This window comes from Cervus canadensis, chromosome 18 (genome assembly GCF_019320065.1).
Source record: "Cervus canadensis isolate Bull #8, Minnesota chromosome 18, ASM1932006v1, whole genome shotgun sequence".
NCBI classification, from domain to species: Eukaryota; Metazoa; Chordata; class Mammalia; order Artiodactyla; family Cervidae; genus Cervus; species Cervus canadensis.
In genome coordinates, this window is record NC_057403.1 from 43,379,022 (window position 1) to 43,402,260 (window position 23,239).

At 39.5% G+C, this 23,239-nt stretch overlaps 1 protein-coding gene across 1 annotated transcript in view; it reads right to left on the reverse strand.

The window, feature by feature from the left end:
- Positions 1-23,239, reverse strand: part of FTO (FTO alpha-ketoglutarate dependent dioxygenase) — a 415,913-nt gene that overhangs the window by 247,425 nt on the left and 145,249 nt on the right. Inside the window, exon 5 of the mRNA XM_043434805.1 lies at positions 7,487-7,566. Coding sequence (XP_043290740.1) covers positions 7,487-7,566 — 80 coding nt within the window. The remainder of the gene's footprint in view (positions 1-7,486; positions 7,567-23,239) is intronic.

The window sequence follows — 23,239 nt, forward strand, 5'->3', positions numbered from 1 at the left end:
ATAACAAAAGATTAAAACAACACAGAACTTCCCATCAATAAGGGACCCGTTGAATGAACTCTGGTGAAGCCATACTTGCTGCCACCAAAAAAAAAAAAAGAGGGGGTAGGAATATATATACATCTTCTGGGTGATTAGAAGTCATCTGATATAAAGAGGAAGATGACTTCTAATCACCCAGAAGATGTAAGATGACTTCTAATCACCCAGAAGAAAGAACCTATAATCAGGACTAGTTTTTTTAGCTAACAGTTGTATTAAGATATATTAATAGCTCACATGTCCTAAAATTTACCCACTTAAAGCATATAATTCAATGTTTTTTAGTATACTGAGCTGTGCAGCCATCACCTCAGTTAATTTTAGAGCACTGTAATCACTTGAAAAAAGAAACCCTGTCCATTTCAGCAATCATGCCGTCTCATTTCTCCCAGCCTTCCCAGCTCTAGGCAAACACTAATCTACTTTCTGGGTCTATAGATTTGACTACTCTGTATATTTCATATAAATGAAATCATACAATCTGTGGTCCTTTGTGACTGGCTTCTTTCACTCAGTCTTATTTTCAAGGTTCTCCCATGTTGAACTGTGTCGGTATCCCGTTCCTGTTTATTGTCAAATAGCATTATCAAATCATTCAGCCATAGGGATATGACACCTTCTGTTTATCCATTCATCAGAGGATGAAACTTTGGGCTGTTTCCACTCTTTGGCTATTATGAATTAAGCTACTATGAACATTCATGTACAAGTTTTCATTTCTCTTGGGTATACACCTAGGCATGGAATTTCTGGGCGATATGGTAATTCTATATTAACCTTCTGAAGAAGTGCCAGACTGTTTTCCAAAATGGCTGCACTATTTCACATTCCCTCCAGCAATGTATGAAGGCTTCAATTTCTGCATGTCCTCAGAACACTTGTTAATGTGATTCTGATTATAGCTATCTTCTCATGTGTTTATGGGCCATTTGTATATCTCCTTTGGAGACATGTCTATTCAGATCCTTTACCTTTTTAAAAGGTTGGATTCATGTCAAAGTATGGCTAAAACCACCACAAGTGTGGTGGTTTAATCGTAAAGCATAATTGTAAAGGATAATTGTAAAGCAATTATCCTCCAATTAAAATAAATTAATTTAAAAATTTTTTTAATTTTAAAAAAGGTTGGATTATTTATCTTTTCAATCACTGACTTGTAAGAGTTCTTCACATATTCTGAAAATGGGCACCTTGTGAGATATATGATATATATATATTTATAATATATTCACAAATACTTTCTCCCATTCTGTCAGTTGTGTTTTTTACTCTTTGATGGTAACCTTTGAAATATCACAATTTTAACTTTGGTAAAGTCCAAATCATCTATTTTTTCTTTGATAGCTTATGCTTTTGGTATCATATCTTTTAAAAAAATTTCCTACTCTAAGAATCACATGCTGCCGCTGCTGCTGCTGCTAAGTCGCTTCAGTCGTGTCTGACTCTGTGCGACCCCACAGATGGCAGCCCACCAGGCTCCTCCGTCCCTGGGATTCTCCAGGCAAGAACACTGGAGTGGGTTGCCATTTCCTTCTCCAATGCATGAAAGTGAAAATTGAGAGTGAAGTCGCTCAGTCCTGTCCGACTCTTAGTGACCCAAGGGACTGCAGCCTACCAGCCTCCTCTGTCCATGGGATTTTCCAGGCAAGAGTACTGGAGTGGGTTGCCATTGCCTTCTCCTAAGAATTGCATACTGATAAGTAATTATTCATCAAGGTTAACTAAAATAAAGCAAAACAAAAAATGCAGAATAGTGTGCAGGCTACTAGCTATGTAAGAAATTTTTAAAATTATCATTAAATACATATGTGTTTGCTTATATATTTATTAAATATCACTGAAAGGATAAAAAAATATCTGATAATAGCAGTTGCCTCTGGGGAAGAGGAGCTGGTTGGGTTGAGGAGAGACACATATCAACTGTACACGCTTAGACATTTTTTGAGTTTTGAACCATTTGAGTACCTATTCAAAATATAATTATACATAAAAATTTAAATTTAGAAAAAAAAAACAGATATTCTGTGTTGAATCCCAAGAACATTCTATCACAACCAGAAAAAAATAACCTAAAATCAAATAAAGATTGAGTCATCAGACATAACCTAATCACATTTTTGCAACCAAAAACTGAATAGATTTCTGAGTAACCAAAATGAATTTCAGAACAGCATTTCCTTAAAACAATCTGCTTCCTACATATTGTGAATAGGCAGAAAATAGCAAATTATTTTGTTTGGCACAGAAAAAAGGTCAAATTTAATACTGCATGAGGGAAAGGACAGTTGTAGAACAAGTGAAGCTATAAAGTTGCATGGACTTTTTTCTATATATATTGAAGGAAACAGTAATGTTAACTATAGTGATGGGGAAAAAAAAATCTTTTCCCTCTTCTGTTATTGAAAAACAGTTAACACTGAGGAAACCAGACCTGAAAGAGACACGTGCACCCCAATGTTCATCGCAGCACTGTTTATAATAGCCAGGACATGGAAGCAACCTAGATGCCCATCAGCAGATGAATGGATAAGGAAGCTGTGGTACATATACACCATGGAATATTACTCAGCCGTTAAAAAGAGTTCATTTGAACCAGTTCTAATGAGATGGATGAAACTGGAGCCCATTATACAGAGTGAAGTAAGCCAGAAAAATAAAGATCATTACAGCATACTAACACATATATATGGAATTTAGAAAGATGGTAACGACAACCCTATATGCAAAACAGAAAAAGAGACACAGAAGTACAGAACAGACTTTTGAACTCTGTGGGAGAAGGTGAGGGTGGGATGTTGCGAAAGAACAGCATGTATATTATCTAGGGTGAAACGGATCACCAGCCCAGGTGGGATGCATGAGACAAGTGCTCGGGCCTGGTGCACTGGGAAGACCCAGAGGAATCGGGTGGAGAGGGAGGTCGGAGGGGGGATCGGGATGGGGAATACGTGTAAATCTATGGCTGATTCATGTCAATGTATGACAAAACCCACTGAAAAAATTAAAAAAAAGAAAAAGAAAAAGAAAAAAAAAAAAGAAAAACAGTTAAGATGAAATTAAAAGTTTTAAATAAGATAAAACTGCCACCTTACCCTATTTTAATTGAGTGTGATTCTTCATCCACACATAGCTATAATCAATATACACATATCAATGTATATGCTGTTTTTCACTGTTTGTACATAAGTATTCCAAACTACCATTTGCAATGCTGCTCAATGAGCCAAAATTAACAATTTAATTAGTGAGTCACATAATATGAAGGTGTTAAGGTTCTATTCAACTTTTCACTACTACTAATCATGCCAGGTGAATAGTTTTTTTATATATACACTTCTTTTGAATTTTTTCCTAGGTCTGAGATCAAAGATATTATTTAATATCTTTACCATACCATAAAAATATTCATGGTGCCTTGGACATATCCCAATATAGCTTTCCAAAAAGTATGCTTATTAGAAAAACTACCAGAAGTGCATGAATGTACAGTTTTACTGTAACTTCACCAGCACTGAATATTATCATTTTTGATTTTTGGTAGAAGTAAAAAGTTAAACTTAAAATGATGATTTTTTTTTTAATTACATTTAACTTTAAGGTACTTTTTGAAGCCTGTATATACAGGATCATGTAAAACAGAATGAGAAACTTTTTCTTTTAAAAGGCCAGATAGTAGATATTTTAGGCTTGCAGGTCATAAGGTCTGTGTTCAACTACTCAGCTCTGCCATTGTAGCTTCAAAGCAGCCATAAACAATACATAAGCCTGGCTGTGTTCCAATAAAACTTTATTTACAAAAACAGCTGGCTGGCCCACAAATCATAGAGGGTACTGACCATGATCATATAGAAAGCAGGATAGTCACATCATTCACATTACATGTATCTAACCAGTAAAATAACATAAGCTTCAACTAAAGTAGAGATAAAAGGTACAGGTTTGGGATTATATTTTTCTCCTAAGAGCATCACTGTACATCTCCATTTCTTTTTTTTTTTAATAAATAAATTAATGCTCAAAACTTTCCCTAAAAACTAGAAGACACAAATATAGCTATAACTAAACAGAAAGCTAAACCTCAGGACATTTTTAAAGCACTGCCACTTTAGTAAAGTTGGTCATCTAGGAAAAAAGGAAGTGAGACCAGAGGTGTCCTTTAAAACACAGTTATGAAGGGCTCCTTATTGTAGGAGGTGGAGAAGGAAATATGCTCTGATCTCTTACAAATTTTAATCCCAAATTTCCATTTGTCTGCTGGACCTCTCCACTTAGCTCTAACTCAGACTGTTTAAAAGTGAACTATATTCTTTCCCTAGTGTCTTAGAACGACCTGCTTATAGTAACGTCATTTCCAAATCATCCAGACTTGCAACCTCAGAGTCGCCCAAGAGCCTGTCACATGACAAGCATCCAGTAAAGAGATAATTGGTTAGTGTGTTCATTCATTCACTTGTTCATCCATTCATTCATTCACCCACTCATTCACTCTTATATTCCCTCCTCCACTGCATTCAGTTGCCAAGTCTGTCACTACATTTCCTACATTAGTCAAGGGAATTTCTTCTTTTCTCCTGTTGCCACTATTTCAGTTCAGACTAATAGGTTTAATTGATGTCTTTATCATTTTCATCTTCCAAAAGATATCTCCAATATGTCAATACTACAATAAATAAATCATCAATAATCCCCATCTACCAACCAATTTTGGAGTAGGAAATGGCAACCCACTCCAGTATTCTTGCCTGGAAAATCCCATGGACAGAGAAGCCTGGCGGGCTACAGCCCATGAGGTCGCAAGAGTCGGACATGACTGAGTGACTTTCAGTTCACCAACCAATTTAAGTTTGTGAAAGTGAAAGTGTTAGTCGCTCAGTCAAGTCCAACTCTTTGTGATCCCATGGACTGTGGCCTGCCAGGCTCCTCTGTCCATAGAATTCTCGAGGCAAGAATACTGGAGTGGGTTGCCATCCCTTGTTCCAGGGGATCTTCCTGACCCAGAAATTGAACCTGGGTCTCCTGCATTGCAGGCAGATTCACTACTGTCTGAGCCACCAGCAAATCCCCTAATTTAAGTTTAAACACACCTAATATCCAAGATCTTTCACAATCTGGTCCTATTTAGGGATCAGCCTTTATCTGCTAACTCTCCTTTTCTAGCATCCTTGGATTCAGTCAAAGTTGAGCCATTCAATATTCCCCTTGTAGCCCCATCCCAAACCAATCACAATATTTCCACCTGAGTCCTCATCCCACTAGCTGACCTCAACTGTCCTAAAATTCCCTAATCCCTACACATTCAAGTCCTACATGTCTACCTGTCAGATCACTCATGAAGTCTTATGCTGTTTTGCTACTCTCTATTCTGTACTCTACCTCCTCTTAGATGGGAGGCATCTTAAAGATCCCACACATGTCAGTTACTGCTGTTCAGAAGTGTCTAAAAGAATACCTTGAACACTGGAAAGTTACACAGAAGTTTGCAGAATGGATGATAGAACTAAAATCACTTCCCTTCTTCTGAGTAGTAGCTTTTAGTCAATAGCAACTCTTCCAATTAAGATTTGTTGATGACATAAATTCTCTTTACTGTGTTCATTCCAGTGTATCAACAGAGAGTATCGCCTTCCACACAGAGTTTTGGCTGTTCCTGTCTCCTACTAGCTTTTCATCAGGATAATTGAAAAAGACAGTAATAGTAATAGCAGGAGAAATAGCAGTAGCAACAGTTGTAGTAGAGGTAGCAGCAATTTAATATATATGTATAGCAGCTAACCTTCTTTGAAGGCATATTCTATATCAGCCATTGTTCTAAAACACTTACACGTATTAACTCATTTAATCCTCATAAGAACACTCTGAATTAGATATGATTGCTATCCTTATCAAATACATTTTCCCAAACTTCTTATTCATCATTTTACACTAGCCCTCGCAGCACAGCACTAATCACCCTGTCCACTCTTCCAGATTGAATTAGGAAAGATGCAAAGATATGTGCAAGTAGCCACACACTCCAAGTGTGTGGGAAAGTTCTGACTAGAAAGACAGATGTCTATACCACCTTGTATTATACAAAAATGAAATCTTTTTTTGCCTAACACAAAGCACATGTAAGATGCTCTATTCTGCTTGCTCACTTCCTTTTGCCTTCCTTCACTCCTCTCTTTCACCTTCCTTCCTCTTACCTCCTTCCCTTTGTCCCTTCCCCCCTCCCTCACTTCCTTCCTTTCTTCCTTTCTAACAGAACTTACTTTTAGGTCTCTAAGATAAATTATTTGTGCTTTTTTCTATTTAATATTTGCCTCTCAAACTGAAAAGCTAGTTCAGCAAAACTAGTGGGCATACCCATCAAGCTGATGGCTCTCTCTCTCTCTCTCAAGCCTTTAGTGCTGCTGGACACAGAACAGGCCCTCGAATATTTAGATGAATGATTGAATGGAAGAAACAGGAAAGGGAGATAAAGAGAAAGTGGGGTGGGCGGTGGAATGCTTGATGGACTTGCTGGCATCTTGATTTAAACAGGCACACGCCATCTCAGCCACCTAGCAGCATGACCAGTCTACCAGGAAAGCTACTTAATTACCAGCACACGTGACATCGCCTTATAGACGCAACAGTATCAGGACTAGAAAGGCTGCACTTTTGTGTTTCCCTAACACTTTATTTTATCCCTTCTGCCCAACTTTCTCACACTGGTCCCCTGCAGTATAGTGAAAAGTCAAGCTCTAAAAGCAAAGCACAGATAACAAGTTTGGATACGAGGTCAACTTGTAATCCTTTTCATGATCATTCCCCCTGCTCTCTACAACCCTCCCTACCTAAGCACACACAACATCCCAGGGTGACTACTAAGGGCTTCCCTCATCTCTTAACTTTCTATTCTGAACTAGTCTAATCAGCTGACTATCAGCCACTGCAAGTGGTGGCAGAATTTAGCAATCAAGCCTGGGTTAGGAACCCGACCAGGGAGTTCAGAAATTCCCTGGCACCACTGTAACTATCTCCTTAATTTACATTCACATGCCCAGAAGCCTGACCCAAAAGTTAATGGGAATGTAAATTCTCAACCCTCTGAGCCCAGTTACAACTAACACATGCACAAGCACACAGATCTACCCACCTTGACCTTGACCTTGACAGGTACCAACACTTTAGAAAATCTCCAACCAGCAACACCTGTCAAGGTCCCCTCTTGCAGGTACCTTTTCCAAGAAACACAATTTGGAAGAAGCAAAACAGACTTAGCCCAGGCTGTGAAGACACTTTTTACAACTGGATCCAACACAAGTCAAAGCTCAAAAAGCAAGTAAACAGAGGCTAAAGTCTAGTTAGATGGAAGCAATTTTCCTATCAAATATTCTTCCCAAGTTCTATGATAAATTGCTCATGCAACCACTTCTGTCACATCCAATTAAGTTTGAGTCACATTTTTATTTACACTTACCTCTGCCACTCGATGGGTGGAACTAAACCGAGGTGGTAAACCAGCCAAAACACAGTGTTGGTGGGTGGCATTGAGATCATCTGCAGGAAAAATAGCAAAAATTAAAAAGAAAAAAAAAGCATCCAACATGCACTTATCAGTCACTAAATAGTATTTAAATTACAAAGTAAACAGTAAATCCATCATTCAAGAAGAATGACAAGAACCAAAAATATAACAATTATTTTGTATAATCTAAACTATTCTTTGCAAGTAGGATGACTTTATAGAGATAAGTAGATAGATATACATATACATATGTGTGTGTGTGTGTGTGTGTGTGTGTGTGTATAGTCATATGGTATAAAACCATTGTGGTGTAAAGCCATCAAAAACCATGACACTTTCAATAGAGAAAGGTGATGTGATTAATAATTACCTTAGGACAACAGGCGTAAACCAGGACTATACTTAGCCAACAGGCTATATGGTTACCCTACTTATCTGAAGTCTTACGATACCCACTCACCACTATTTATGGGTTGAACTTCTTTCTCTTTCTCATGATATATCTAATTCTACTCATGCTTTATGAATAAGCCAAAATTCTTTCGTATTATTTGGAATTGAACATCTTTCATCTGAAAATCTGCCTCTTTCCCTCCCCAATCAAAGTATCAATTTTGCCCTAACAATTTTCCAGGCAGCAAACCAACCAACTCAGCACGTTGCAGCGCTTTGGCTCTCAGAAGAGAATTCAAGCCTACAGATTCATGACCCAAAAATGGAGTAGGTGGTGAATTCATCAGCTAAAGAATATGCCTGAAACCACATGCAGTGGGAGAAAAACCAATGGCCAAGTTCTTGTGTATTCTATGAAATGATGCCACATGGGAGGCAAAAATCTGTATCACCTCTGCTTAGAGCATAGCTTCTATTCCTCTGTTAGTAAGAAGAGCACCAGACTGTCCCTGGCAACACATGACTTCCTACCTAAGCGACAAAGACTTCTTAGGAAGACACCAAGAAAGACAACGATTTAAATTAGAAGGCAAAGACCAACTACATGTCAGCAAAAACAACCTATAAAATTACCTCTAAACATAAGAGAGGAAACGAAAAATGCCAATTGCAGGACATTTGTTTATGGACGTTAGGGAGTAACCGAGACAAGGATGGGCTTCCCAGGTGGCAAAGAATCCATCAACCAATGCAGGAGACACAGACGACACAGGTTCAATCCCTGGATGGGGAAGATCCTCTGCAGGAGGAAATGGCAACCCACTCCAGTATTCCTGCCTGGAAAATCCCATGGACAGAGGAGCCTGGCGGACTACAGTCCACGCGGTTGCAAAGAGTCAGATACGACTAACAGACTGAGCGCTGAGGACGATGACAAGGTTGACCTTCTTGCCTCGTACAACTATAAAACACAGGAAGACAGAGCACGACACAACCCCAAATACAAGAGAAATTAAACAGGTGAGTCCTACAACTGCCCTGGCTTTCTAGCTGGAAACAGGTTCACAGCCACAGAGTAGGGAGGGAGAAGTCAGAATTCTGAGTGTTCAGCTTTCCCTCTTGCTGAGTTGTGAAGACAAAGAGTAGGAAGACCAGGGAGCAGGGATTTGTAAGACAGAATACTGCAATAGAAGATTTTGTGCAGGGAGAGATAAAGGAGACATCTACAGAAGGGTTCCTTCCAGCCTTTGACTCCATGCTCCTGTGCACATGTGAATGAAAACTTGCCCCAGGCAGGAAAAGAAGCTCCAGAAACCTCAGACTCACATCAGGCCAGGACTGAGTTCTCAGCGGCCAGAACGGCTCCTACCACCTCAGACAATAATAGTCTTTGTGCTTGTGTCTTCACTTGCTCAGTCATGCCGGACCCTTCAGGACCCCTCGGACTGTAGCCCACCAGGCTCCTCTGTCCATGGGATTCTCCAGGCAAGAATACTAGAGCAGGTTGCCATTTCCTACTCCAAGGGATCTTCCCAACCCAGGGAACTAACTGGTGTCTCTTGCATCTCCTGTATTTGCAGGCGGATTCTTCACCACTGCACTGCCTGGCAAGACCCAGATAAGAGTCTTTACAAAAGCATAATCTAAGAAGTAAGGTTAAACAAGTCCTATTTTAAAGATGGCCCAAGATCCACCTAAAAGCTTAAAAGCAAGCCCCAAAAGAATCCAACTTATTCCAAATAATTTACTCACTCACTAGAGCAAAGTCCAACACTACTTAAAAGAGTATAACAAAATCAGACACCAATAAATAAAATTGGCCATAACCAGTATTCACCCAAAAGTTAACAGAGAGAAATAAAAGATATATGATACAATAGATAACTAAAGAGAACCTACCATAGAGCATAAGGAATTCTACTCAATGCTTTGTGGTGACTTAACTCGGAAAGGAATACATATAACTGATATATACATCATACACACACACACACACACACACACATATATATATATATATATAAAACTGATTCACTTTGCTATACAGCAGAAGCTAACATATTGTAAAGCAATTTACCTTCCAATTTAAAAAATTAAAATTAAATTAGGTTTGTTTTTTTTTTTTAACTGTGGCTTAAGGCCTGAAGAAGACTGGATGACCCTTCTCTTTTCAATTTGCCCTCTGAGGATTTCAGTTAAGGACACACCTGAGAATTTCTAGTTGATCCGAACTATTTTATCTGAAGCCAAACAAAAACAAAAAGCAGGGGTTGGAGGAGTTTCCCCAGGCCAGATGCCCATAAAGGATTGAAACAATTTCCAAGAAATATATAGATGCCATTCTCACCTATCCAAATAAAAGCTTCATTGCTCCCTGGCTGTTAACACTGGGCTCTAAAGACATCACAAGGAGGGAAAAAATCATCTTAATGGGCAGATTTCTTAAGAGCTTTTGTTCCACTGAGGGGCAACTCAAAGGCACTTAAAAAGGCAGGCCAAGTGGCAAACACAACATTAGAAGTAATAGTCCGAGGTGTGTACCTTTATTTAAATCCTTGGCAACTCTCTAATCAAACAACTCTTTTGAAACTGCTCCCAAATGTCTCTAATCCTTTATGACTTTTAGAAAGAACCCTGTATTTTCACTGTAGGACTTCAAATTTGTCTAAAACTCTAATTCTATGAACGTGGCTCAAACCTCATGGATTGTACATCTCAAAGGATACACTAAAGATGTCCCTAGCTTTAAAGACTAATCCTAATAATTTTTAGAAAGAAAACATTAAAGAATGCCTATTTGCCAGAGTTATCTCAGAAAACAGCTAAAAAACTGACTATACTCAGGAGCAATCAGAGTTTGTAGAATTCATTCAACAAAACAAATAGAAAAAGAGCTCTCCCTCTTTGCAGGCTAAATGCTGCGTGCTCTATCAGTGGAAGGAGAGAACTCTGGACATTCACTGTAGCATGAAATCTCATCTCATATATAAGAGACCACAGATGCAAAGGCATAATTTACGCTAGGGTGATCAATTCATGCCCAGTACCTTTCTGGCTTTAATACAGAAGTCCCGAATCCTGAGATCCTCACCCCCACCCAGACAAACTGGGACAGCTGGTCACCCCAAATTTAACCCAGCCCTTATTTTCTTGGTTTTGCTGTCCAATGCGTCACCAGGGGCTATTGCGTCCCCAAATTTCTTAAAGTAACAATCAGGAGCTTTGCTAAAGGCACTCCAGAGCTAAATAAGCCCAATACTGAAATCCAATCTTCCCAGTTTCACACAATCACTGAAGCTTTTCATTCTTACTCACCTGTCCATTCTCATCCCTCAATCTTAATATTTATGACCTTATTTTTCCTAGATGTGGGGACATCCATGACTGAGAACATTTTCAGAATTTAATAGCCAATGAAAGGGGGGAGGGGAGTATTCCCGATGAGACGACAGTAGAGACCCAGACCTCTACCTACCCCTTTCCTAGATTCTCAATGAGACGATCAAAGAAATACCAAAAGAATGAAGACTCCTTTCAGTGCTCAATATCAGGGAAAGATGCTCAATATGCCAGAAATTACAAGGGACTCTGCTGGATACAGTATAAGTGGAAAGAGATTAAAGAAAGGTAACATTGTACTATAAATTAATTATACTTCAACTAGAAAAAAAATACCAGGACTTCCCCGGCAGTCCAGTGGTTAAGACCTCCCCTTCCAAGGCAGGGGGTAAGGGTTCGATCTCCAGTCCAAAAGCTGCCAGTGTTTGCTCATACTGTGAGCATCCATACCACTCAAAGACAAAAACAAGTTATTCAGTGCACTCCAGTTTATCAAGTCTCTCCTCTGACCCTGCAAAGATACATTTTCTTTCTTCTTCCTTCAAGTGAAGTATTTGGCCAGGAACCTATACTGTTTTCACAGAACCAATCTTAACACCAAGCTGCCTGTTAGCTGGTGCTAGTATTCTTTCTATAAGGAAAAACAGACAAGGAAAAATATTACTAGACTGGAACAAAATTCCTATAGTTCTAAGGAAAGGAACCAGTTTGACAGAAACTGCCTCTTCTGAAAAAGTTTTACTCAAATGGTCAGAAAAAAAAATTTCATAAAAGTCTCAATTTTTCAAGAAGCCGCTTGATTCAAGAAGGCACTGCATCTGTAAAAATGGGGCAAAGTAATCATGAGGATGGAACAGCATGAGATCAGGAAAGGCTGCTTGGAGTTGATTTGTTTTTTTAGTAAGTATGGCTTCATTTAAAACAAAGCTTGACTACACCACAGAATGCATGCTGCAGAAAAACCAAATTACCCAAGTGAATGGGAACTCAAGAAATTCTCCCAGAACTCGGAGGGAAAACAAAAATTAGTGACAGCAAAAGATAAGACATGAAGGGCAGAGTCTGGAAGCCAAAAGAGATAGAACAGGAATCTTAGAAGGCAGAAAACAGAGCAATGAAATAACAATCAAAGAAATAACAGAAGAATATTTCCCAAAGTTGTAAAAAGGCCTGAGTCTGTACTACAAAATGGCTAATCAAGTGCATAAACATTTTCCGTTCAAAAATTAAATATAAAATATAAAAAATGTCCAAAGAAAAGGCACAACTTGCTATAATAGGATCAAAATGAAGATGATTTCAGGTATCTCCTTAACATCAAATATTAGAGGTCAAGGGAACAAAATCTATAGAGCTTTAAGGTGGAAACCTCCTTACTCAAGATTCCTATAGCCATTAAAGGAGATATGAATACATGTAGGTATAGTAAGTCACACTCAAATAATGCAAAGACTCAGAAAACACGCCACCACCATTTCCCTATCATTAGCCTTCACTAAACACTGTTAGAACCTATACTTTAGCTGACAAGATGGCAATCAAAATAATTAAAACCACAGTATAAAAAGACTAGCAGTGAACATAAAAGTTGTTAAATAATTTTAACATGGCTACTTAATTCAGCACTAGTAACATTAATGAGCTTCCACGGTGGCTCAATGGTAAAGAATCTGCCTGCCAGTGTAGGAGAACCAGCTTCAATCCCTGGGTCAGGAAGACTGCCTGGAGAAGGGAATGGCAACCCACTCAGGTATTCCTGCCTGGAAAACCCCACGGACAGTGGAGTCTGGTGGACTACAGTTCATGGGGCCACAAAGAGTCGGACATGACTTAGCGACTAAATAACAACATAATTAATAATAAATGAAAGTAAGTACACTTCATTTAAAAAATTTTCTGTATGAAAACTTATTTTAGGGACTTCCCTGGTAGGCCGGTGGTTAAGACCATAGGTGTCCAGTGCAAGGGGCATGGGTTTGATCCCTGGTTCAGGAACTAAGATCCCACATGCTGGGCAGCAGGGTCAAAAAATTTTTTTAAAAACATTTTTTTAAAGAATTGTTTAGAAAAATCTGAGTCAAAAATTTAAAAGAGTATATATTTTTTAAATGCCCAGTAAAAGAACAGAAGAGCTGAATAAAGTAAGCATCAAGATGCATGTCACTAACATGTCAACAGAAAAATGGGCAAAAGATGATCAGCCAATGAATAGTAATAGAAAGAAGAATACAAATGGCCATGAAACATGGAAAGTGTTCAACATCACCAACAAGTAAGTGTCCTTTAAAACAACAGCATGTTATTTTCACTCACTAAATTGGGAAAAACATTTTTAAATTGTAATGCCTGGTGGTGCCTAGGGTGCAGTAAGGTAGGTTGGTAGAAGGAACTGATAAAACACATTTCATACACTGTAGGTAGGAAGGTAAACGGAGAACATTCTGATAAACAGTCTAACCATACAATATGTACAGTCTTTACGCGTCAGCATTCTCATCCTTACTCAGGTGCCTCACTTCTAGTAACTCTTCCTAGAGAAACAACTATAGATGCAGACAAAGATTAGGTACAAAGATGCTCACCAGAGAGATATATTTGATACCAACACACTGGTAATAAACAGCATGACAAAAGTAGAGGACTCCTACTTAAGCCATTTTTTAAAATTCACATTTTCGAGGAATATTTAATAAGGAAAAATATTCAAGATATACAAGTATTGGAGAAAAAAGACATAAAACTATTGGGGAAAAAACAGGATATAAAACATTACTGTTTTTGTTGCTCTTGTTCAGTCGCTCAGTCGTGTCCGACTCGGTGAGCCCGTGGACTGCAGCACACCAGGCGTCCCTGTCCTTCACTGTCTCCCGGAGTTTGCTCAAGCCCATGTCCATCGAGTTGGTGATACCATCCAACCACCTCATCCTCTGTTGTTCCCTTCTCCTCTTGCCTTCAATCTTGCCCAGCATCAGGATCTTTTCCAATGAGTAGGCCCTTCGCATCAGGTGGCCGAAGTATTAGAGTTTCAGCTTCAGCATCAGTCCTTCCAATGAACATTCAAGCTTGATTTCCTTTAGGATTGACTAGTTTGATCTCCTTGCTGTCCAAAGGACTCTCAAGTGTCTTCTCTAGTATCACAAATCAAAGGCATCAATTCTTCAATGCTCAGCCTTCTTTATGGTCCAACTCTCACATCCATACATGACTACTGGAAAAACTTTAGCTTTGACAATGTTCACCTTTGATGGCAAAGTGATGTCTCTGCTTTTTAATACGCTGCCTAGCTTTGTCATAGCTTTCCTTTCAAGGAGGAGGCGTCTTTTAATTTCACGGCTGCAGTCACCATCTGTAGTGATTTTGGAGCCCCCAAAAATATAGAGTGTTGCTGTTTCCATTGTTTCCCATCTATTTGCCATGAAGGGATGGGACTGGATGCCATGATCTCAGCTTTTTGAATTCTGAGTTTTAAGCCAGCTTTTTCACTCTCTTCTTTCACCTTCATCAAGAAGCTCTTTAATTCCACTTCGCTTTCTGCCATTAGAGTGGTATCATCTGCATAGCTGAGGTTGTTGATATTTCTCTCAGCAATCTTGATTCCAGCTTGTGCTTCATTTAGCCTGGCATTTCACATGATGTACTCTGCTTATAAGTTAAATAAGGAAGGTGACACTATACACCCTTGATGCACTTCTTTCCCAATTTTGAACCACTCCATTGTTCCACGTCCGGTTCTAACTGTTGCTTCTTGACTTGCATACAGGATTCTCAGGAGACAGGTAAGGTGCTCTGGTATTCATAAACATATCTAATATATTAATTTTCTAAACATTATATCTGCTGCTGCTGCTGCTAAGTCACTTCAGTCATGTCTGACTCTGTGCAACCCCATAGATGGCAGCCCACCAGGCTCCCCCGTCCCTGGGATTCTCCAGGCAAGAACACTGGAGTGGGTTGCCATTTCCTTCTCCAAAACATTATATATAATATGATATTAATATCATATTAAAATTATATCTAATACTATATAATCTGATATTAATTTTCCCAGGTATAGGAACATATTTTCCCAGGTATAGGAAAAAAATGCTAGAAGGAATCACACCAAATAGTTATGAATGTGGCTATCTCTGTATGGTCATATTATATGATGTACTTTTGCTATCCAATTTACAGTTTCTTACAGTTTACAAATTCTTTACAGTGAGCATCAATTCTAATATTTCATTTTTAGCATGTCTGAATTTAGAGCACATCTTAAAATTGACAGTTTGTTTTTGGGGGGTTGGTTCTTTATTTTATTTATATTTTTAAATTTGGCTGAGTGGGTCTTCATCACTCAGGCTACTCATTGTGGTGGCTTCTTTCTTGCAGAGCAGGGGTTCTAGGGTGTAGACTTAAGTAGCGTCAGCTCGTGGATTTAGTAGTTGTGGCTCACGGGCTCTAGAGCGCAGGCTTAGTAGTTGTGGCACAGGGGTTTAGGTGCCCTGCAAAATGTGGGATCTTCCCAGACCAGGGATGGAACCCATGTCCCCTGCATTGGCAGGTGAATTCTTAACCACGGGACCACCAGAGAAGTCCTTCACAGCATCTTTGACTGAATAGCATACATTATTACTTTTGTACTTAACAATAAAAAATAAAACAGTAAGTATGATTTTTTTAAATGCAGAAGGGAATGCTCAATGAAGAGGTCCTCAGAAAGGAGATATTCGTTCCCCAAATAGAAATGAAAGAACACCGCAATCAGTAAAGGCAATAACAGCTTTGGTTCGTTTTATACATCTTTTGCAGTATAATTTTCCAGGGGACTGAAAACTCTTTCACAGAAACAAGTACAGAGGTGAAGAGGACCTCAGGGTACACACCTTTCTCCCTCTTTGTTTTCTGAGATTAACTTTTATGGAATGCTTAGTTTATTGTTGGGTTGAGAAGAGAATACTTTCTTGAGGTTAATCATTCATTCCTGATTTCTAAATCAGCAAAAGGAACTTTAATCCCACTTTAGGAAGGGCTACCTTTTCTCATCCTCGTAGCAACTCTTCCCACGAGACAGAAGGGCAGAAGGGGATCATGGAAATGGAGAGGTGAGGTTAGGTTAACAGAAAACTTGAATGAAGTCTCTTCTCTTCCCACTTTGTATATACAAAGCCACTGCTCCAGTGAACTCTGGACCCCAGAACTTCCAAGTAAAGCTAATGAATGAAACTAAAGTAGCCACTTAAACTTTTCAGTTCTGTTCCTTCAAATACCTTTTGACTTCTTTCTTTAGTCACTCCTATTTCAATATCTGATTTTCCACTGGCAATTGAAGATAGCTATTTTTAAAAAAGTAAAAGTGTTAGCTGCTCAGTCACGTTCAGTTCTTTGTGACCTCATGGACTATAGCCTTCCAGGCTCTTCTGTCCTGTAATTCTCCAGGCAAGAATACTGGAGTGGGTTGCCATTCCCTTCTCCAGGGGATCTTCCTGACCCAGGGATCGAACCCTGGTCTCCTGCATTACAGGCAGATTCTTTACTATCTGAGCCCCCACAGAAGCCCAAGATAAGGTTTCTGGCTAATACGTAGGGAGGAAAAAACGCTGTTCTCTCCAGATACTTGGCAAGTTCCTATTCTGTACAAGGCACTAAATGCTGTGTACGGTACAAAAATACACTTAATGGCTCTGGTCTAATAGGTGAGATAAGACTTCTATATCAATTGCTACAGTCTGGAGGGGAGAGAGAGTTATGGCAGCCACACTGAATGGTTGGAGTCACTGTCATTGTGGCTATTAAATTTTTTTAATGTCAATTCTAAATAGGTGAGTTATACATGTACCTAGAATAAAGGAGAAAACACAACATGGTGGAGGGAACAATATGAAAATGTAAGGAGAAAGAGTTATGCCAGGATCAGTTTTAGGATAAAGTCACTATAATGAGCTAAGGACAATAATTTATAACGTTTTATAATTTGTAGGAAATTTCCTAGCACTTTTGATGCCGTGGCCAGAAATCATCGGAAAACTAAGATGCTAAAAGCCTCGAACCATGTCCAAAAAAAAGTTGAAATGTTTATTGGGCCTAGAAGAATTATTCCTCAGAGACAGTTTAATGGGGGTATAGTGCCACCATCATAGTGGCAGTGGCTTAGTCGCTAAATCGTGTCCAACTCTTGTGACCCCAGGGACTGGAGCCCGCCAGGCTCCTCTGTCCATGGGATTCTCCAGGCAAGGATACTGGAGTGGGTTGCCATTTCCTTCTCCAGGGCATCTTCCACATCCAGGGATTGAATTCGCGTCTCTTTCGTCTCCTGCATTGCAGGTTGATTCTTTACCATTGAGCCACCAAGGAAGCCCAATGAGGACATAATCTGCTTGAAATCTGCTGCAGGAACTGACTGATTCAAGAAAGTTAGACTTATTCCTGGTCTAATCCTGAGCTCAGTCAACAAAAATCAATTAAACAAATACATCTTTTAAAGGCTTCATTCATGGTCATTCTCCCACTGTTTTTTATAGAAGGAGCAAAGAGCATACACAGGATATTCAATCAAATTAAAAGCCTGAAAAATTCCTTCCCATAGCCTGTATTTTTATGAATTACGCTGTAGAGATAACACAATAGCCAAAGAGGGCATAGTAAGACTGCCAGGCAGGGACTTCCCTGGAGGTCCAGTAGTTAAGAATGCACCTTCCAATGCAGGGGACTCCATTCGATCCCTGGCTAGGGAACCAAGATCTCACATGCTGCGGGGCAACAAAGCCTAAGCTCCACAGCCAGACAGCCAACACCGCAATGAAGAGCAAGCAAGGCAATGAAAGATCCCATGTGCTGCAAGTGAAACCCGACGGAGCCAAAAGTAAATAAGTAAATATTTAAAAAGAGACAGAGAGAGACTGCCACTCAATGGGGAACACTCCACCTACCCAACCCACATGGAGAATTATCTCAATACCATGTGACTGACTGAATGATCCAAAGAGATTAAAAGGACTTCATAATTCATAGTAATATATTCATCCTCAGCTTAAAAAAAAAAAACTTTGACGGTTTTCTTATAAAAAAACGTGAAAGAGAATGTACAGATTGATCCAGACACTGTGTCATTTGGAAAATTCTATGATGCCACATCGTTATCTGGATTAGTTATGAGGAAGTAAAGCATGGGTCACTGAAGGAATAGACTGTCATGGAAGATTCTAAAAGCTGTCTCTAGAGATCCCAGAATATAAGATGAATGGCCATCTGTTTTGGCAGGGATCTTCAAAACCTTTTCCAGCCAGGAGCTTTTAAGGATAGAATAAATATTTCCTTTTGCCTATACTGCCATGAATGAAGAGGAAAAAGGCAATCCTTGGTTCATTCATTTCACTCATTGATTCAATCATTTATTAAAGCACCTACCATGTTCAAAGTACTGTGGTAGGTCCTGGAGAGAGTATACATTTTGGGGAATCTAAAATATAGTAGTCAGAGGTCATTTTTAGAATACTCCAGAAAAAGACGAAGACACAGTACCTGAGTGACAACGGAATTCTCCTAGGAGTGCAATGAGAAGAAATCTCAGTATAACTGTGTCAGATGGGTTTGAACAAGGCAGTGTTTATCAAAACATTAAATAAGTAGCATGATACAACATCTAAGAGCATAGAGCTAGCACCATAGCATGATTCTCCAGTCAGTAAAAATAGACAAAGGCAATGATGAATTCCAGGGGGAGAGGGAGAACTACCCAACAAGAAAGCCACAGCTCAAACACAAAACTAGCTAAATAATGGAGCATGATTCTGAGCTTTTGATGAGGTATGAAATCTTGACCTGACATTTGCAACACGTTCTTTCAACTGATGCAAGTTTAGTGATTACAGTGGATGAGATCCTCTACGTATGCATCCAGTCACTCCATTTGGTTCTACAATTAATAAGACATACATAAGCACTGTTAAGTATGGGTTTTCAAATTTCAGAATCAATATACAGAGAAAGCATGGTCCTCTTATCAAGATTACAGATGAGTCTGTAAACATTATACAGTTCAGAAGTGTGCAAGCAATGATATGGCTGAAATACCAGAAGTCAAGAGAGTGCGTCTATGTCTTGGCAAAAAGTTGATCAGTTAAGAGAAAAAAACCTTGAAAATAAACATAAACTGGCAAAAGTTAGGAAGACTGAGAGTGTAAGAGAGCCAATCCCACGTTTTTCTTCATGAAGAACTGATAGGCCTTAAAGTTGTTAGATGAAAAAAATTGAAGTATTAAGGATATTTTAACAGTTAAGCAGGAAAGAATCAACTAAAGAATAAAATGTGAATACAGTGAAAAGTAGTTACATCTAAGAAATGGAACTTGGGGCAAGTGGCAAAGAGGTTTTCACTTTCCATTTTAGATCAACCTCCACTGTTTAAATCTTTATTTCCTAGCACATATATTATTATAATAACAACAATAATATGGATGAGGTACTGACATGAAAAATTCTCCAGGACATATTATTAAGTTAAAAAAATCAAGTAGTATACACACACACACACACACACACACACACATATGTACATACTCACACACAATAAGTCCCCTACATACAAACAAGTTCTGTTCTGAGAGTACATTCTTAGGTCCAATTAGTTCGTAAGTCCAACAAAGCCTAAGTACTCAACTAACACAATACCGTACTGTCCCATTTGTGTTTTCTTAAAAAGCAGCTGTAACATAAATATATCTACATAACTATTTATCTTAATGCTTATAAAAGGAACAGACAGAAGATAAAAGAGTACTTCCACATTTTATTCTACGCACTTCCATATTATCTGAATCCTTAACAGTGAGAATATATGTGTATTCATCTATGAGTTGGTCAACTAATATTCTTTTTTCCACGTTTTTAAAGAAAAAGATTCCACAATGATATAATTAGTAGAGCTAGCATAGTTCCATGGAAGAAAGAACAGGTTTGGTCTCAGAAAAATCTGGACTTAAACATAAGCTTCACTAGATATGTCACCTTGAGCAAGTGATTTTACCTCTCTGAGCCTCAATTTCCTTTTTAAAAAGGGGTTTTATGGTGCTTTATGGGGATAGAATCCACGTACCTGCTTACCGGTGCTGGTGGCTAAGACGGTAAAGAATCCACCTGCAATGCAGGAGACCTGGATTCGATCCCTGGGTTGGGAAGATCCCCTGGAGCAGAAAATGGCAACCCACACCAGTATCCTTGCCTGGAGAATCCCATGGACAGAGGAGCCTGGTGGGCTACAGTCTATGGGGTCACAAAGAGTCGGACACGACTGAGCAACTAACATTTTCACTTTATGGAGCTTTATGGAGATACAATTCACATATCAAATAATTCACTCATTGAAAATATACAACTTACTGCATTTTAGTGCATTCACAGAATTGTGCAACCATCACTATAAACTAATTCGAGAGTATTTTCATACTCCTAAAAGAAACTATATACTACCCACTAGCAGTCCATCCCCCTCAATTTTCTTTTCTGGGGAAAAAAAAATGGTGACTAGAAGGGGACAATTACACACCTCACAGGTTTGTTATGAGAAGTAAATAAAATATATCAAAGCCTCCAGCTTAGTGCCTGGCCCTCAGGAAGTACTCATCACACACATTTCAAGTAAAGTTCACAACAGAAATACTACAGAAATAAACAAAAAGACTAGGTATGATAAGAAAGTGGCAGATCCTTCCAAGGACCTAGGAACACACTCAGGTATCCTATCCTCAGAGCCTGTGACACCAGCCTTGTCCTCTCCCCAATTTGTCTGAATGCCAAAAAATCTGGTGTGTAAAATATGTGTTAGTTGCTCAGTCGACCCCAACTCTTTGCTATCCCATAGACTGTAGCCCGCCAGGCTCCTCTGTCCATGGGATTTCCCAGGCAAGAATACTGGAGTGGGCTGCCATTTCCTTCTTTAGGGGATCTTCCCTACCCAGGGATCAAATCTGGGTCTCTTGCATTGCAGCAGCTTCTTTACCATCTGAGCCACCAGGGATATCAAGTCAGAAAGCCCAAGTTTGAAAATGTCAGCATTTAGGGGAATATTTTAGGGCAAAAAGTTTCAGAAGAGACACATCCTCAACCCTGCAAAAAAAAAAAAAGTGAACAGCAAGAAGCAGATACTGCGGTTGCTGAGCAGGGAAGGAGCACACGCTAGGTTCGCATTGGACAAGCAGCTGAAACTACACTGTCATGTTCCTACTTTTCAGAGTGAAAATAAACATGACAGGTGCTCATTTGGCTGTTCAAGCACTTTCCACTTAAATGGCAATTCCTCAAGCTTACGACTGCAGCCTGAAGTTATAATTTACTACTATTTCTGTATTATTCCCTTGCCTCGGCAGAAAGCAGAATGTAGCACCTACATTTCAAGACCCATGAGAGGTAATAAAGTATAATTATTTAGAATTTATGATTAAGCCATATATTAGAGGTCTTTTTTGCTTCAGCTGGTCAGCCAGAGGTTGGAGGAGGGAGGGAAAGGGGTCAGAGGAAAAAATAACACAAGCCTTTTCCTTTGAACAAAAGGTCTAAGACAGGGCAGGACTGACGGACACCTGAATGATTTACAAAGCTACCATGGTCTCCAGGCGAAGTCCCAGAAAAGCCCCAGTCAAGAGACTTTTTTAAACTCCTAGAGGCCTCTGTTCTTCCTGCTCACAGAGTTACAAACTCCAACTCTACTGCTTGTGTTGACTCCCGAAATAGAAGCATGGCACATTTTCAGGTTACACCACATCAAACGTTCACAGTGCACCGGGTCTTGCTGCTCTAAGCCATAGGTATTTCAGAGAAGGTGAACCTCATCAAGGAGAAAACCACAGGTCAGGCTCTATAAGTAAACCCGGCCCCCACCAAGGCAAGACTGTGGTTACCACAGAGCTCTGATTCAACAATGGCCAGATGGCAACTCTTCTCACCCGCAAGAATCAATTGGGGAGATTTCCCTTCCTTGTAGTTCCTTTATGTGGCTACAGAAATATATACATGGAACGATTAGGTGCAAAGCCGGCCAAGCTCAGGGCGTGGAGCAGGGTAAGAACCCAGCACTCAGCACTCTTCTATCACCCTCTCCCTCACTGGTTCTCCAATATACCATGACCCAGGTCCCACTCTTCATAATGAATCCCCATGTTCAAGTTGTAATTCAGAAAGCGCTTTCCATAAACTTTCTTTTTTAAAAAAATGTTTTAAATTTCTTTTAATTGTATTTTTTTATTTTATTTTTGCCACATAGTATGTGAGAGCTTAGTTCCCCAACCAGGGATTGACTGGAACCCATGTCCCCTGCATTGGAAGCTCAGCCTTAACCACTAGACCACCAGGGAAGTCTCTATACTCCTTTTTAACTTTCTTTTTAATTGGAGAGTAACTGCTTTAAATGTTGTATTGGTTTCTGCTATGTAACAAAGTGAATCAGCCAAACGGATACATGTGTCCCTCCCTCTTGACCCTCCCTCCCACCCTCTAGGTCGTCCCAGGGCACTGAGCTGACTCTGTGTGCTATGCAGCAACATCCCACTAGCTAGCTATTTTATACAAGAGAGTGTATACATTTCCGTGCTACTTTCTCAGTTCATCCCAGCCTCTCCTTCCCCTTCGTGTGCACAAGTCCATTCTCTGCATCTGTATCTCTATTCCTGACCTATAATAGGTTCCCTATACTTCTTTATTTGACTTCACAGTAACCCTGGGAAGCAAGTGTCATGAAGCACCAGCTTTTCAGTGGAGGCAGAGGCTCAGAGCGGAGCTAACAACACACAGCCCACAGACAAGAGGGGAACCTGGGGGAACCTGGTCCCCTGACCGGACATGGCCTTTCTATTATTCCACCCTAAACTGCTGGTGAGGGGACGCCAGCCCAAAAAGGAGATATTGTGCATTTCAATTGATATTGCTGTTCTCTTTTTTGTCGTGCAATTTTTACTTGGCAACTGGAGCTTTGAAAGAGCTAACTGGTACAATAACAACATG